Genomic DNA, 18042 nt, shown 5'->3' with positions numbered 1-18042 from the left:
TGTGATTTCATGTGACATGCAATTTGGGTGACAAAGAAACAGACTTAGTCCGGACTACGGTAACGTCGTGGTGTTAGTGAAAGATAGGAATAACCTCAAGTCACAAGGTCACTTTTAAAACCTCAACTGAATGAGCTATCAATGTAAAAAATGTGTGACGGCGCTGTCTCATTGGAGAGAATCTTTCATTAGATACAGCAATTGCCCAAAATGTTACGAGCGGAGTATTTTTTTTTAATTTGGATGATTTCGAAATTTTAAGTTTTTGGCTAATTTTATTTCTTATTTTTGTGATGAAGGAAAATGAAAGTTTAGACTAAGTCAGTGTTCAGCTCCAGTTGATATAGGGAATGTCCGTTACTTCCTTTATCACTGTGAAAGTAGCAGAACTAAAACCGTTTTACAGATTGTTTCACACAGTTGTCGCTTGATGCAAGAAGAGGTTGGTCTGGCAAGGGTGAAATGAGCTCCAATGCATTGATAGAGGTTTTTGGTCAGATCGTATATCGCCTCACGCGCAACGTAACAGAACACTACAACCCAGAAGAGCCTGAATTCACGACAGAGTCTTTTGGCTACGACCCACTGCTAAGCACAGGTAGAGAATGGAATTATGAACCTGTTGATGAACTGATATACCAAGAGTACAGCGACAGAGAAGCCACAAACTCGAACTTTTTCGCACATAACAACATTAATGTCCAGGTTAGAAACGCTTTCTTACCAGAAGACAGTGAGGAGACAAGGGAACAGAACGGTAAAGATGAAGAAATGGCTCGGAAACGTCTTCGACCATCCTTTGTACAGACAGTTTGTAAATCGATGTATATTGGAGCTTTGATTTCTTTTCTTTCGGCTGTTTTCATCGCCTTATTTTACCTGTTGATCTCTTTTGTATGTTACAAAACTATTCTCCACTGTCAAAACTACCCAAAAGAATTGATTCCGATCCGTGTACAATGGATGAAAACTATTTCTGATGCGATTTCGTCTTTTTTCTATTACTTCTGGTTCTTTGGTATCGCGTTATTCCTTTTCCGTCCATTTCAGTTGAAAGGAGTGAGGAAAACATTGTTCTTGATTTTGTTTGTCTCGTACTGTTTGGACGCGAGTTATCGCCTTGTATTGGTTAAGGTGGGAGTGTGGTATTATTTGGCACCAAAAGTCTACCAAACTCCACTTTATTCGTTTTTCTTTCTAAGCGTTTGCTTACAGCTTTATGTTTTGGGAAAACAATTTCGTGCACGACCTATAAAAATGCTTCTTGTTCTGATGTGTAAAATGTTATTGCCATTTTGTTTACCTGTTGTTTTCGGTATTTTCCTTTCTGATGTTATTTATGGAATATACATAACAAAACCCATCGAAGGAAAGCTTCTAATTGCTCTCTTTGCCCCTGTTGTTACGGTGGTTTTGAAAATTGTGTCACGACTTTGTGTTCAGCGATTAAGGAACATCACTCATCCGGGATACTCTTATGTGTTATTGGTGCCTCTGTATTACGGCACAGCGGTTGTCTTGAGAGCTTTGCAAGCAGATCTGGACGATCTTCCATACATCGCCTTACTTGGAGTCATTCACGGTGTTGCTGAGGTTGTGGAACGTAGTGTTATGGTTGTTGTTGATCACACTTGTACCGTGCTTTGGAAAAGAAAATTGGCCCCCTGGGGAAGTTTCCGTACTCCTCGCCGCGAAAGACTTATGGCTGATATCGCCATTATAAGCATGTTGTATGAATCTACTGCTGTAATATCTGTCAACGGATTGTTTTACTTGTATCAATACGTCTACACAGAAAATGACTCTATCATAAACTTGCTCAAGACATTCGCAGTTCACACTTCAGTTCAACTGGTAATTGAGTGGTTTTTTACCAGTGTGTCTCTGGCGATCGAGACTCGTTATCAGAATATGGCTGTCATGGCTGTTTGGCGAAGGAGATGGAAAAGACACATTTTGGCAGCGCTTGTAAATACAGTACCACTTGCTGTATGGAATAGTGTCTGTATGTTAATTATTTTGCGCGCGTCTTACTCAAACATAGGGTTTAAACAGCCTTGTAAAATGCCATTTTCTTAAGTGCCGACTAGAAAAAATTTACAGAAATTGTTAATGATCGCCTTGTTACACATTTCTTTAGTGGGACCAAAAAGGACTGTCGCTAATTCTTCTCATATAACAAGAGCAACATTGAAGAGAAGGAAGATATTACACTCTCACGAACGAAACTGAAATGAATCAGTAAAGTGAACTTTACTAATTAAGTTTTTTAGTCGCTCAGTCGATAGCTCATTAGGATTAAATGATCAAAATGCATGTGTGAGTGTGTAAAGTAGTAGGACCAATAAAGGGAATTCTCTCATGATTAAAATTCTGGTGGCCATTAACATCGAAAAGATTTTTTATGTTATTAGTTAGTGTATTTTCAAAACCAATAAATCAGTAAATCGTCGATTTTTTAAATCGTTTTTAAAACAAAACATAATATACTTCTGAATAACAGGGTGACTTTCTATAGAAACTGGTGCTGCGTCGGTGGGAGAGTATATCAGGGTAATTTAGTATTACCAACTGAGTTGATAGCGCAAATTGGTCACAGTAAAGCTGACGTTTCGAGCGTTAGCCCTTCGTGAGAGTTAATTACGTTATCAATTCAGATGATAATTCTAATTTATCCTATAATATACTTCTGATGGATACAGAGATTCACAAAGACGATGGGCTTATCGAGGCGGTTGAGTGCTGAGCGCGCTGTACAGATGCTAATGTGCTGCTAAGAAGCACTCCAGGAAACGCAACCTTTTCTTTACTTAGAAGTATCGAAATGACAACAGCTGAATCTTGGGAGCTTCAATTGAAAGGCAAATTCACGCAAGGGAATTTTCAAACTAATGAAACGGAACTAAACTCTGGACTTTGTGATGTAAAATTATACTTTCTTTTTTTTCTCCACTACACAACCTGTTATTTGAACTTCAAGTTCCTTTGATAGGATGAAAGAATCTTGGAGAAACCAAACCAAGGATAATTAAAAACGAATCAGCATATTCCTTTTCTGATACATAAATACCGAGGAATCCTTCTCTTTATCATTTTCTTCAGGTTTTTTTCTTTGATGAACTTCTGATTTGAGCTAATGAGATGTTAACGTTAGTCAAGGAAGTGTCTGAAGTATGAAATTTCTTATCCGCCATAAAATTTCTTATCCGCCATGAAATTTCTTATCCGCCAAGAAATTGACGATACGAAAACAAATTAAGAACGAAAGTTATTTGATGTGCCTTAATGGAAACGAAATGGTTTTGATGTTAGTAAGATAGAAATCCTTACTTTCCCATGGTACAATGGTTGTTTGTATGCATTGGGTGCAGTTTCAAGATCTCGCTTGCAATGGGCTTGAGCATACAAGAAAGGTCTTTAAGTGTCTTTGAAGTACACTATCTGTCTCTCTCTGTCTGCCTGCCCAACCGTCTCCATTTCCCTGTTTGTCTCTTTATCTGTTTTTTCTGTATTGCTGTCTTTGTCTGTATATCTGTTTGTCACTTATGTTGGTTATTCTTCCTCGCAGACAAATGGTGTATGTGGTTCTAGTGGCGCCGTAGAGTTAACAGATAAATCTCCCATCCCATCTGAGAAACAACCGTCCCCAGTTTGCCGATTTGTTAATGTCAAACTATGTGGAGTTGAACCGGCCCAAGGTGCCAAGGGAAATCAAGCCACAGTGCTGCTAGAGAACCCACAAGGACAGTACCTGTTAAACTTGGACCAACTCACACGCGAGGTTACTAAAAATTTAATACTCGTAAAGCGCCGGTGTTGTTACTTGAGTAGATACCAGTTTGCTTTCGTTGTGTATTTCGCTTTATTCGAGAAGAATAAGCGTGCATATGGTGCTGAGGCTTTGGATTTACGTTTCAGCTCTCTTTTAAGTTTCATGAACGTTGCTCAGTTTTCTTTGTGTAAGCAAATTAGCGGTTCGTTGGAGCAACTGTTGATAATATGTTACTGTTGATTTTCTCTTTTTTAGAAACAAGTTTGTCATCGCAGTTATGCATATAAAGCATTTCAGCAGCAAGGTTCGTCTGAACGTGAGATGATTGTGTTATTTGATGTTTTTGATTCTTGCGGTTTTAGGTTGCGGCGGTTTTCGGTCTTAGAGGAAGAAAACTTACACTGTCGGCATCGGCCAGCTGTGATTCACGTGAGTAACTCAAGTTTTAAACTGAAACGTAAAAGTTTTATCGTAGAGAAGAATGAAAACTTTTAGAGAATTTGTTCTTATCCCTCGACAATAGATGAAGTGTGTAGCGCGGTGAAAAAAATGAAATTTAACAACTCGAAACTCTTCTTACTATTATTTACAGTATTGAGGGTTTCAGAGAAGAATTCGAATTGGGAAAGTCGCATGAAGCAGTGAAAATATTAAGTGTTAACTCATAGTGGTACTTGGGTGAAAAAGGTTTTCAGTAAATCGCGGGTTTCGTCTGATCTTGTCTTACTGGCGATCTGCCATCTTGACCTTACAGGTTCACACTGACACGATATGTCGAAAGTGGTTCATTCAGAGCTCTAATTTTCTCGTATTTTTCAATGATTTTTGTTGACAGCCCTGACCAGTCAAGACGTCATGAAATACAGTGGACAGTGCCTTTACGCTTTTATTGCGAAGAATTAACACGATGAAAATGCGGCGGCGCATTATGGTGCCAAAATCAAGGTGCTTCTCAGCGAAGTAAAACGAATTTAAAATTCCATAGGAATGAACTTTTAATTTTAGATCACTTTGAGTATTACGGCCTAACTCCCTGTAAGTAGTTTCTATGGAGAATATAGGAAAGGAGCTTTCTCTCTCTTACACTTTTTCTGTCGATGTCTTCACACTTCCCCTCCCCGCTTCAGACAAATTACAATTGAAGTGGGATGGGAGGGGATCTTGGTGAAATTTTGCTGTTTAAATTGGCCTTAATATATTGAAATTCAAACTGATTCGAACTCTCTTTAACAATAATTACAAAATGGTTAACGGGGAAATTAATTTACATTTCTAGCACTAGCCCTTTGAGAGGTTTGGGTTGTGCGTGTGGAGAAATACTTCTGTTGTAATGAATTGTGTGTTGTCGAAAAATACTCCTGTTGTGATGAGTTACGGAACGTCACGTAAGGTAGATATTCAGCTTGCATTTTAAGGGTAATTAAAAGAAAAGACGAAAATATGGTTGCAGTGCTTGATCTTGTTTTCCCTTCCACCTGTGTTAGGCATTCGGTCAGTGGAGACGAACGAATAGCTGAGCGAGTGGAGTCGGCCGTCCGTCCCTCTTAGTTTCTCCCGGTTTTTTCAGTTTTTCTTCCGCTCGCCCGCTCTCCAACTCCCCCCCCCCCCCTTTTTCATCATTCCCCAACACTGACTGTCTGGAACAGGCTTTGTTTGTCGTGGGCTCCCCCTTGTGCAGGCAATGAATACAATTCGACAGCTTCTGTTTTCGGGTAATAATCTACTTCACTGCGCAGGGGAAATCCCGTACAGTTTTGGTAAGACCATTATCTCTTGGTAATCTGTTCGAATTGTGATTACAACACCGTATCGCTTTGGAAGATGTTCATACGAAGATGAAATAGTAAACAGTACACTTATAGAGGTGTTTGGTCAAGTCTGTTTCATTACGCGTGCAGTGGATCAGGTTCCTATAACCTTGAAGAACTTCCTCCGATCCGAGTTTGGATGTAGCACCGCCAATATTGCTGTGGAAGATATTGTTCATACAAAGGTAGGATGGCAACCAGTACCCTGATAGAGGTTTTTGGTCAGATCGTATATCGCCTCACACGCAGCGTAACAGAACACTACAACCCAGAAGAACCTGAATTCACGACAGAGTCTTTTGGCTACGATCCACTGCTAAGCACAGGTAGAGAATGGTATAAAGAGCCTGTTGATGAACTGATATACCAAGAGTACAGCGACAGAGAGGCCACAAACTCGAACTTTTTCGCACATAACATTAATGTCCAGGTTATAAACGCGTTCTTACCAGAAGACAGTGGGGAGACAAGGGTAGATCAGAACGTTAAGGAGGAAGAAATGACTTGGAAACGTCTTCGTCCATCCTTTTCACAGACAGTTTGTAAATCGATGTGCTGTGGAGCGTTAATTTCGTTTCTTGCAGCTGTGTTAATTGCCATGGTTTACCTGCAGATCTCCTATGTCAGTTATAAAACAATTCTTCAATGTCAGGATTACAACATCTCGTCAATTCCAATTCGTGTGCAGTGGATCAAAACGATTTCTGATGCGATATCCGTTAGTTTCTATTACTTCTGGATCTTTGTTACACTCCTGTTTCTTTTTCGTCCGTATCAGCTCAAAGGAATAAAGAAAAAGCTGATTCTGGTAAGCTTTGCAGCGTATTGTTTGGACATAAGTTATCGCTTTTCTCTTCAAGTTATTGGAAAGCCTTATTACGCGTCAGCCACTGAATTGCAGATTCCAATATATACTTTTCTCATCACCAGTATATGTTTGCAATTATATATTGTCGGGAGACAGTTTTGCCGGCGTCCAAGGCTTACAGGTTTATTGTGTAAAATGATAGTGCCATTTTGCTTGCCCCTTATTTCTGGAATGTTTATTTCGGATATTCTTTATGGAGCGTATCTCAAACAAGAAAACACAGGCAGGCTGATAATTGCATTATTTTCACCTCTCTTGGGGGTCGCCATAAAGGTAATATCAAGAATCTGTGTTCAACGATTATGGAACATTACTCATCCAGGATACTCTTATGTGTTGTTGGCGCCTCTCTACTTCGGCACAGCGATTGTCTTTCGAGCTTTACAAGCAGATCTTGACCATCTCCAGACTATCGCCATTCTTGGAGTTATTCACGGAGCTGCAGAAGTCATTGAACGAAGCATCATGGCGTTGGTTGATCATGTTCTCCATGTGTTGTGGAAAAGGAAATTGGCCCCTTGGGGGAGTTTCCGCACACCTCGTCGCGAACGACTCATGGCTGATATCATCATCTTGAGTATGTTGTCTGAATCTGTTGCTGTGGTGTATGTAAACGGACTAAGATACTTGCATGATTTTGTATTCGTGGAAAACAACTCTATCATTTGGTTGCTCAAGACCTTTGCAGGTCACACGTCAGTTCAGTTAGCAATCGAGTGGTTTTTCACCAGTGTGTCTCTTGCGATTGAGACTCGTTATCAGAATGTGGCTGTGATAGCTGTTTGGCGACGAAGATGGAAAAGACACATGTTATTAGCGCTTGTAAATACATTTCCAATCGCTGTATGGAATAGTTTTTGTCTTTTAAAGTTATTTCGCGCTCGTTATGAGGTAGTCCTTAACCAGCCCTGCAAGATGCCGTTTACTTGAAAACTATCTCGTACAAATCTTGCTACGAAATCTTGTTACGAAATGCTAATGTCAAGTTTTTCTGACAATCTGGTCATTCTTAAATATCTAAGCGTAATTGAAATGTTAAATTGTGTCACTGAATTTTCGGTCTGCGCAGAATTTTTATAAACCTTAGATTTTTAGGGTTTAAAATTACTTTATGTGCATGCTTACACCGAATCTTCGGTTTATTATAAAGGTCAGTCCTGGGATTTTTACCAGACACATGCTAACTTTAGAAGTTTTCAAACTTTTTTTGCAATTTCTTAGAGTTGTTGTTTTTAGGTTTTAACTGCACAGAACTATGAAATGAGCAATATTTTAGAAAGTAGGTTATATACTTTTCTTAGCCATATTGAAAAGCGCTTAGTAGCCTGCAATGAGTGTTATATAAATTGTATATATTAGTATGTTTTAGTTTACATTTTTTTTGAGTGATTGGTTTAGCATGAAAAGAAAGAACATAATTAAAAAGATTCGCTAGAAGGAATTAGTTAAGTAAATCACTTGTTACGTTAATGTACTTAACGTGCCCAGAGAGGAGTTAAGTCGCTTCCTTCGTGTTCATCAATTTAAGATATTTGCGTCTTTTTTTTTTGTTTTATCAAATGTGTAATTTGTATCCTTTGTTTTTGCAATCTTGCCGTTGACACTTAATAATGAAACTCCACTCGGTTCTGCGGAAAGGAGAGACAGCTAGGTCCAAGTAAGATTTTGTTTCTATCAAAGTATATCTTTTTCACCCAACTATTGTGACAATAACTATCTTCAACAGCGTTGACATTCTGGTAAACTTCGTTTCGAAATTGATGTGAAAATCGTTTAAAGCTATGCACTGCGTTGAGGAGCTTTGGTGCCGAACCAAACACGAGGCTGTCCTTTTTTCAAAGACTTTTGAATATTTTATTATTCTTTAAGAGGGTTTCTTAAAGGTTGCTAAATATTTCTGTATAACAAAGTTTTGATTTTTCAATGAGAATAAATTTATATGTCTGTGAGTTAGAGGTGTCAGAAAGTTTCAGACTTGGCAATCCAGACCTACACAATAAGTGGCCACCCATCATTTGTAATCTTGAAGAAAGATAATTCTTCCGGCTAAAGAGGGAGACCTCTGCAAGCAAGCTTGTCATCAAATCCAGCGACTGAACAGCGAAACCAATTAATATCAAATATCATAGAAATTCATACCGACACATAAACCTCTAATTTGCAATTCCATAAATTAAATTGTAATTCTCGATTCTTAAAAAAGGGTACAGCCGCCAGAATGGTTGGGATTCAAGTTGTACTTTTACCGCAGCAAAATTTGAACAGTGTCATCTATTGCACCGTGTGATACAAGGTCAAATCTTCGATGACACCGAAGAATCGATGCTTTCAGCGGTAACTGAATTATTTCTGGATAAAATTTTCAAATTCGGTCAAAAAAGGTGAAAGTATGCTGTTTAATCAAGGAAAATTAGAAAATGTGCCAATTCGGTTTGAGGTTAAAAATTTAATTAAGGAGAAAAGTAATCCCGTTGCATTTGGGAGAATTAAACATGACTTCAACCAAGCAACGTGAATGAAATGCAACTACTACCGTCATGACGTCATAAAATGTGTGGTAGACCTCAATAAACAACCTAATTTCTACATGAATGCGGGACTCTTCAGAGTTCTCAGCTTATAATTCAAACTATTGTTACACGCTGTTTTTGATATTATTTCGAGATTGTTATCAATTTTTCTTTAAGTCCACCTTTCACGTTTAGGTTAAATATTGGGCCACTGAAATTTACACGTAGCATATTGTTACAGGCACAGAGTTAGTTCGTTAGTGAAAATAACGGGGTTACGAGAACAATTTTCATCCCATTTTCTTAACAAGGAAAATTAATGCTAAAAACGTGCTCAACATCGACCCACCGCAAAGCCGGAAAGGAGTGTCATCTATCAGTGCCTGTCAGGAACATGTACCTTCTTATAGAGTGGAACGGTAACTTTCAATCCCAATAACTCGATAAACCAACATAGTTTACATCTAAAAACTGCTAGGGCTTAAAAAACTAGTCATTCAGATCGATCTCCTCATATACTCTTTGAATCGCATATTAGACAAAGATTTTGAAACAAAAAAGCTGAAGCAAAACTGAAATGAACCACCTACAGCTGATGGTGAACTTATTCCCAATTTTCGTAAACAAAACCCTTCTTACAACGTTCAAGCTTTTCCGTCAGAGAAGACTGTAAATAATAAATCTAAAATGTTGATCAGGTATTTTTAGAGCTCCGTGTGAAAAATAATCTTATTTATTTCGTCCAAACTTGTACTCGCGTGGATCAGTGAACATTTATGAAAACCCCCATTTTTTCCACATTAACTTGTGTTTTTGATGAAGTATAATCCTAACATAGACTGCACAATGAGAGGTGCGAAGATGTTATGCTCGTTACACGTAGACCATATTAGAACTTGCGCATGGTTTTATTTTTAACAGAAAGATACAGCTCACCCCAAGAAACCCACTCATGGTATAATCTTCGCGGCCAGCTCTTATCCACCTTAGCCACATGATATCCTTACCACACTGAAGAAAATGTACGTTAAGCTTGGGGAGGAACTTCCTGGATAACAGGGATATTATGACTCGGATGAAAGAACAACCGGAAGTCAAGAGCGCCATGAAGAAGCTGATGTCATTCGTACAACTCGTCTGCTTTATTAGTAGCCTTGTCTGCTATCTGCAGCATTTAAATTTCGCATTTCATTCAGAAAAACAGACAATTGTTATAACTGTTTCATTATATTGAAGATAAAAAGTAATCGAATCTTTCACTGCGCCTTTTCCTTTTTCTTTTTTTTCTTTTTTTTTTAATTTAGCGCCTCTCTTTTATATTAACCCCTATACTAACTCGCAGCTATTCAGAACGATCTCTTAACTTCGTAATTATTTCCACGTCGTTTATCTTCCTTTGAGTTTTCATTACAAGATTAATCACGTGACATTATTGTGTGACAAGAATGTGTAGAACGTGACGGTCCGTCAGCCTTGGAGATAACTCTACTGTGTGATGAAAGACAAGTTCTTGAGGAGAACAACGCATTTCTTTCAAAAGTTCTCGAAGATTTAATTTGATGTGTAAAATATCGTTGCAAAACTTTCCTTGTAGTTAAATTACGTTTTTCTTTCTTTTTTTTTTTAAGTAAACTGGTTTTTTGTGTACCATACTAAATATTTACATATACTTTGTTCTAAAATGGTGGCTAAGAACGGCTGAATATATACCCACTTAGAAACAAAATCATGCTGTTTGGTTTCCCGTTAAAACATTACGTAAGAATAATGCATGTTTGTCCACGTCACAAAGTCAAGGCAAAACAGAATAAAAAGTAATTTTCATAACCAACTTACAATCTCTCCATCATAGACAGCATCCATTGCATCATTGCTTGATGGTGTAATTATCCTTCCACTGCGCACCAGCATTTATGGGTCATTTCCTTTATTTTTGACATTAGAACAGCTTTGGAATTTCTAGATTTAAATGGGAGCTCAAACAAAGTACAGATTTCCTTAAGTATGGAAACAGTAAAATAGTTTAATTTTTCTTTCTTGACGTAGTCACATAAGTTATAAATATCATAGACAATCGGATGCGGTAAGCCAATTTCTGTTACAACTGATTCGACGGTGGTCATGTGATTCACTTCTTCCTCGTCAATGGAGCAACTGTTGATGATATGTTGCTGTAGATTTTCTCTTTTTAGAAACAAGTTTCTGTCATCGTAATTATGCATATAAAGCATTTCAGCCGCAAGGTTCGTCTTAACGAGAGATGATTGTGTCATTTGTGGAGGGGGACAGGGGGACGGGAGCCCGGGAGAACAAGGAGCGGGAGAGGGCTGGAAGCGGGAGAACAGGGGCAGGAAGTGGGATCTATATGAAGGCGTGAGGCGGGAAAAGAAATAAAGAAGGCGATAGTTTGTTGTTTATTACTGGGTATTATTCAGTCAAAACACTTATCTAGCAAAGGTTTGAAATTTCCATTTAACATCCACCAATGCTTTACAGAAAATTTTGGAAGCAAGAGAACGCAAATTTGTACTCGGGCTGGAAAAACAGCATTACTTCCGGTGAATCTGGAAATCCCTTTAATTCGATTACGTTACAGGTCGTGAGATAGCATGACACATGACACACGTACGGCTGTAGCTTTCGAAAATCTCCAGCAAAGAAAGCGATTCAGGGTCATTCAGGGCAAATGTCGTCAAAGACTATGTTAACCGGCCTTAGTATTTTTCGGTGTGGCAACGAAAACTCCGTTCATGGAAGACCTTCTTGGGAGCTCGCTCCATACGACTGCACATCCCAAATTACCAAAGATTTTGCCTCATGGTGCAAACTTGCTTCAAAGGAATGCCGCTTTAATGAGCGCGCCGGAGAGTGCGGAGCATAGGAGAAGCAAACTCTAAACGTTACTCTTATTAAAGGCCAGAAAATGAACACGAATGTTAAGTTTTGGCACAGTTTGAAAGTTAACCCGGGTTTCTGACCCTCTTAATTGACCTAAAGACGGGAGCAACACAATGAAGAGTGGGATGCAAAGGGGTACAAATGTACGGGAGGCGGGAGAACGTAGTACGGGAAGCGGGAGACTCTAACTTTGTTCATGCAAAGGAAGGATGGTTACCAGTACACTGATATAGAGAGAAGAATAAAAACTTTTAGAGAATTTGTTCTTATCCCTCGACAATAGATGAAGTGTGTAGCGCGGTGGCAAAAATGAAATTTAACAACTTGAAACTCTTCTTACTATTATTTACAGTATTTAGGGTTTCAGAGAAGAATTCAAATTGGGAAAGTCGCATGAAGCAGTGAAAATATTGAGTGTTAACTCATAGTGGTACTTGAGTGAAAAATGTTTTCAGTTAATTGCAGCTTTCGTTTAATCTTGTTTTACTGGCGATGAGCCATTTTGACTTTTCAGTTTCACACTGACACGATATGTCGAAAGTGGATCATTCAGATCTCCAATTTTCTCGTATTTCTTGATTGATTGACAGTTCTTACCAATCAAGACGTCATGAAATACAGCCGACAGTGCCTTTACGCTTTCATTGCGAAGAATTAACACGATGAAGATGCGGCGGCCGTACAGTTTTGGTAAGACAATTATCTCTTGGTAATCTGTTCGAATTGTGAATACAACACCGTATCGTTTTGGAAGATGTCGTTGATACGAGGGTGAAATAGTAAGCAGTACACTTATAGAGGTGTTTGGTGAAGTCTGTTTCATTACACGTGCAGCATATCAGCTTTCTACAACCCGGAAAAAACCTCCCCCGGTCTGAGTGTGGATGTAGCATCGACGATATTGGTGTGGAAGACATTTTTCACACAAAGGAAGGATGGCTACCAGTACACTGATAGAGGTTGTTGGTCAGATCGTGTATCGCCTCACGCGCAGCGTAACAGAACACTTCAACCCAGAAGAACCTGAATTCACGACAGAGTCTTTTGGCTACGATCCACTGTTAAGCACAGGTAGAGAATGGTATAAAGAGCCTGTTGATGAACTGATATACCAAGAGTACAGCGACAGAGAGGCTACAAACTCAAACTTTTTCGCACATAACATTAATGTCCAGGTTATAAACGCGTTCTTACCAGAAGACAGTGGGGAGACAAGGGTAGATCAGAACGTTAAGGAGGAAGAAATGACTTGGAAACGTCTTCGTCCATCCTTTTCACAGACAGTTTGTAAATCGATGTGCTTTGGAGCGTTGATTTCGTTTCTTGCAGCTGTGTTAATTGCCATGGTTTACTTGCAGATCTCCTATGTCAGTTATAAAACAATTCTTCAATGTCAGGATTACAACATCTCGTCAATTCCAATTCGTGTGCAGTGGATCAAAACGATTTCTGATGCGATATCCGTTAGTTTCTATTACTTCTGGATCTTTGTTACACTCCTGTTTCTTTTTCGTCCGTATCAGCTCAAAGGAATAAAGAAAAAGCTGATTCTGGTAAGCTTTGCAGCGTATTGTTTGGACATAAGTTATCGCTTTTCTCTTCAAGTTATTGGAAAGCCTTATTATGCGTCAGCCACTGAATTGCAGATTCCAATATATACTTTTCTCATCACCAGTATATGTTTGCAATTATATATTGTCGGGAGGCAGTTCTGCCCGCGTCCAAGACTGGCAGGTTTATTGTGTAAAATGATAGTACCATTTTGCTTGCCCCTTATTTATGGAATGTTTATTTCGGATATTCTTTATAGAGCGTATCTCAAACAAGAAAACACAGGCAGGCTGATAATTGCATTATTTTCACCTCTTTTGGGGGTCGCCGTAAAGGTAATATCAAGAATCTGTGTTCAACGATTATGGAACATTACTCATCCAGGATACTCTTATGTGTTATTGGCGCCTCTCTACTTCGGCACAGCGATTATCTTTCGAGTTTTACAAGCAGATCTTGACCATCTCCAGACTATCGCCATTCTTGGAGTTATTCACGGAGCTGCAGAAGTCATTGAACGAAGCATCATGGCGTTGGTTGATCATGTTCTCCATGTGTTGTGGAGAAGGAAATTGGCCCCTTGGGGGAGTTTCCGCACACCTCGTCGCGAACGACTCATGGCTGATATCATCATCTTGAGTATGCTGTCTGAATCTGTTGCTGTGGTGTATGTAAACGGACTAAGATACTTGCATGATTTTGTATTCGTTGGAAACAACTCTATAATTTGGTTGCTCAAGACCTTCGCAGTTCACACTTCAGTTCAACTGGTAATTGAGTGGTTTTTCACCAGTGTGTCTCTGGCGATCGAGACTCGTTATCAGAATGTGGCTGTGATGGCTGTTTGGCGAAGAAGATGGAAAAGACACATATTGTTAGCGCTTGTAAATACATTTCCAATCGCTGTATGGAATAGCTTTTGTCTCTTAGTGTTATTTCGTGCTCGTTATAAGGAAGTCCTTAACCAGCCCTGTAAGATGCCGTTTACTTGAAAACTTTCTCGTATAAATCTTGCTTTTGTTAACGACTTTATAACTTCCGTCTATTAGGATTGATCAAATTTATGTGAGGTGTTACGAAATGCTCATGTCAAGTTTTTCTGACAATCTGGTCATTCTTTAATATCTTGGCGTGATTAAAATGTTAAATTATGTCACTGAATTTTCGGTCTGCGCAGAATTTTTATAAACCTGAGATTGTTAGGGTTCAAAATTGCTTTATGTGCATAGTGATACCGAATCTTTGGTTCATTATAAAGGTCAGTCCTGTGATTTATACCAGACACATGCTAACTTCAGAAGTTTTCAAACTTTTTTTGCAATTTCTTAGTGTCGTTGTTTTTAGGTTTTATCTATACAGAACTATGAAATGTGTAAGATTGTAGAAAGTAGATTAGATATTTTTCTCTGCTATATTGAAATCCGCTTATACGCCTGCGATGGCGCAACATGAATTGTATGTTTAAGAATATTTTGGTTTGTATTTTTTTTTGAGTGATCGGTTAAGCATGAAAAGATAGGAACATCGATAAAAAGATTCGCCAGAGGGAATGAGCGAAGTAAATCACTTATTACGTTAATGTGTTTAAAGCGCCCAGAAAGTAGTTAAGTCGCACCCTTCATGTTCATCAATTTAAGATGTTTGCGTTCTTTTTTTTGTTTTATCAAGTGGGTACTTTGTATCCTTAGTTTTTGCAATCATACCGTTTAAATAAATATACATAACATTTCGAGCAACTGCCAGTTTCGTCACTGGCAAATATATATATGTTATTTGCCGGCTGGGAGGTCCGTATGGTGAAAAACTGTGACCGAGGTCTTGAAAATACTGCCCGAGGCCGTAGGCCGAGGGCAGCATTTTCAAGACCGAGGTCACAGTTTTTCACCATACGGACCGACCCTTAGCCGGTAAATAACATATTTATTGTTTTTAAACTTGACGAAATTCTTTCCGAAAGAACCCGAATGATTTAGGGCTGTAAATACGGCAAGATCTTCCATAAACTGAACAATTTTTGAGCGAGTAAATGGTAGTTAAAATAGAGGTGATGCAAATTAAAGAGAGATTCCTCAGCGAAACATTTTCATTTCCGTAACGATAAAGGTGATTTAAAAGGCTTCCAAACAAACTTTGAAACATTATTTTTACAAGTATCTGTCACAATCTGACACCTGTCAATTAGAGAGCGCGTAAGAAAAAAAAAAGCATAAGAACATTTGAAAAACAACGGAACTAGTTTGGCAAGGACTGTCACGATAATGTTTTCTTCAAAATCAGTCAACGATCTAACGGAAAGTATTATTCACTCTCATTGACGATTCATTCATGTACGAAGATTTACCTCTGTTCATTAAGTAAACGGCGAGGAAAGTATTTGTGAGTAAATTCAATTTTTTTATTTTGAAGTTGTGAGAGTTTGCTCGTTTGTTTGCTGCAATGGCGTGTGTAAATCTGGTCTTTCCTTCACAAAAACTAAATTCGAACAGCACACTCCAACGAGACACAAGGGAATTTAATGCGACCTTTTCTCGAAAAATTCCTTCAGTTTCTGTTGTGTAATTTACGGTACAAATGTCCAAATTGAACGGAATTGGAAAGACTCACCGGGAGCGTATATTTGTTGTAGAACTTAAATTAAAACTTTGCTCGCTCTTTCACTACGAACAAATTGCTCGAGAAAATTCAGATAATTAATGAAAGTTCCATCGTTCAGTTTAACTGTAACCAAATACCTCACGTTTTAACTTTCTGGGTACTTTTTGTGAATGATTAAAATTAATTGCAGACGGTTTTTAGGCCGCTTGTCAACCAACGTAATGACACTATTGTTTATACAAATTCATTCTGAAACCAATATTTTTCTGTCAACCAAAGTGATTTGATAGAGAGAAAAGAGAGGATTCATAAGTTATTTATCGGCTTGAGGTAATGACCGACTTGTTTGCTTTAAAATACTGCCCAGCCGGAAAACGAGGTATATTTATGAAAAATGACAACGAAAGTTGGGATGTACTCTGCGACTCACGAAAGCGTTACCGTGGCCCGTGGGCAGAGATAGGAAAATACTGACCGGGTAAAGAACCAATCAGATTGCAGGATTCGTTACCGTGCCCTCTAAAAAAACAATAAGCAGACTTATCGGATATCTTGAAATTGGGCTGGCTGCCTGTCAAAAATGACATGAACTGGAACTTGTGCAAACTCAATTACAAGGTGCTGAATTATGAAAAATGGCCTCCATAACTCCCCTTAGAGGTGCGTGTTCACCAGTGCACTTTGCGATCCTCGTCGGTACTCAATTTGGTCGTACCACAGGTCTCTGGAACTTTTCAAGACTGTGAAGCAGAAGGTTTTAACTAAAAATTTGTCAAAGAATATAAACGCTATTTTTTCTTCACAAGCGAAAGCGGAAATAAACCTACAAGAATGATCAGCCATATTTAGTATGAAAGCTGATCGTTGCTGTTAATGCCATAGCTAGTATTTGCATATAATTATATTAGTTAGTCATAGTCACCTCTTAAATATTTAAGGTAATTCTTAAATAGAAGCCTTAAATAATTTTTATATGTAAAATGCAGTCTGCAGTATTGGCAATTTTGTGATAATGCTCTTTTTTTTAACTAGTTTGTAGTTAGTTTGTAGCATGGAAGAGCCGCCCTTCGATGGATATGTTAATAAACCATTTTATCACATAAACTGCGGTGTTATACAGGGATTTCCGGCCCTGAGAAAAGCCGTAACAACACATATGAAGAAATATCGTATTTTTTCACGTGTGTTGATATAGCCAATCAGCTGCTGACACGTCACTCGCTTTTGGCGCCACTTGGTCAGGTTGATGAATGAACGACAAAGTTTTCACAATTCTCAATACAAGTTGTTTGTTGAAGCTTTCTTGAATTATGGCGGCTAAAACACTAAAAATTCCGTATCGCTGTCAGAAAGCGACGTTCAAACTTTCCTAGTAGGGGAAGAAAACCAATATACTAGAAGAAAAACTGAAAGTTACGAATTCAGTGGCTTTGATGTTGGCATTTCTTTCCGCTAAGAGTGAAAATCGATAACTGGAAGATTTGCCACTGGCCGACTTTGGCCGTTTACCTGAAAGAATTCTTCTGTCGGTAAGGACAAAGTTGATAAATGAGAATTTAGTAAATTAAAAATTACGACCATTGTTGTTTTTGTAATCATGATTCAACGCATTTTTCCATCTTAAGAGTTAGCGCCAACGCACTTTACGATTGTTATTTGGAGATTGTGGATTCATTTATTTTCATTCATTCACGAAGTCGGCTTTTCTTGTCAGGAAAAGGCTATTGTGTTTATATGATAAACAAAATAATATATGGTTGCTTGTAGATATGGAATTTCTCTTCTCGTGTTTCAACTACTGAAATGTACCACCTACAGCTGATGGTGAACTTATTTCCAATTTTCGTAAACAAAACCCCTCTTACAACGTGTAAGCTTTTCCGTCAGAGAAGACTGTAAATAGTAAATCTAAAATGTTGATCAGGTATTTTTAGAGCTCCGTGTGAAAAATAATCTTATTTATTTCGTTCAAACTTGTACTCGAGTGGATCCGTGAACATTTATGAAAACCCCCAATTTTTCCATGCACATGTGTTTTTG

At 38.4% G+C, this 18042-nt stretch overlaps 4 protein-coding genes across 4 annotated transcripts in view; all 4 read left to right on the top strand.

Annotated features, from left to right (window-relative positions):
• On the top strand, nt 1-3562 carry LOC131776581 (uncharacterized). Its single transcript, XM_059092790.2, has one exon. It carries the CDS (start codon nt 463-465, stop codon nt 2077-2079), a length of 1617 nt encoding a protein of 538 aa, XP_058948773.2. The 5' UTR covers nt 1-462; the 3' UTR covers nt 2080-3562.
• LOC131776583 (leucine--tRNA ligase, cytoplasmic) overlaps nt 1-5211 on the top strand; it is a 32286-nt gene extending 27075 nt beyond the window's left edge. The window contains exons 34-36 of the mRNA XM_059092794.2: nt 3569-3781; nt 4135-4201; nt 4608-5211. Of these exons, the coding sequence (XP_058948777.2) occupies nt 3569-3781; nt 4135-4201; nt 4608-4675 (348 nt within the window). The 3' untranslated portion in view covers nt 4676-5211. The remainder of the gene's footprint in view (nt 1-3568; nt 3782-4134; nt 4202-4607) is intronic.
• A 559-nt stretch (nt 5212-5770) lies between these two features.
• LOC131776438 (uncharacterized) lies at nt 5771-7378 on the top strand. The gene has a single exon (XM_059092604.2). The coding sequence runs from the start codon at nt 5771-5773 to the stop codon at nt 7376-7378; it is 1608 nt and encodes a 535-aa protein (XP_058948587.2).
• A 5413-nt stretch (nt 7379-12791) lies between these two features.
• On the top strand, nt 12792-14399 carry LOC131776441 (uncharacterized). Its single transcript, XM_059092608.2, has one exon. It carries the CDS (start codon nt 12792-12794, stop codon nt 14397-14399), a length of 1608 nt encoding a protein of 535 aa, XP_058948591.2.
• Nucleotides 14400-18042: the final 3643 nt, after the last annotated feature.

This window comes from Pocillopora verrucosa, chromosome 14 (genome assembly GCF_036669915.1).
Source record: "Pocillopora verrucosa isolate sample1 chromosome 14, ASM3666991v2, whole genome shotgun sequence".
NCBI lineage: Eukaryota > Metazoa > Cnidaria > Anthozoa > Scleractinia > Pocilloporidae > Pocillopora > Pocillopora verrucosa.
Note: the sequence above shows the minus strand (reverse complement) of the source record. Positions and strands in the feature narration are given on the sequence as shown.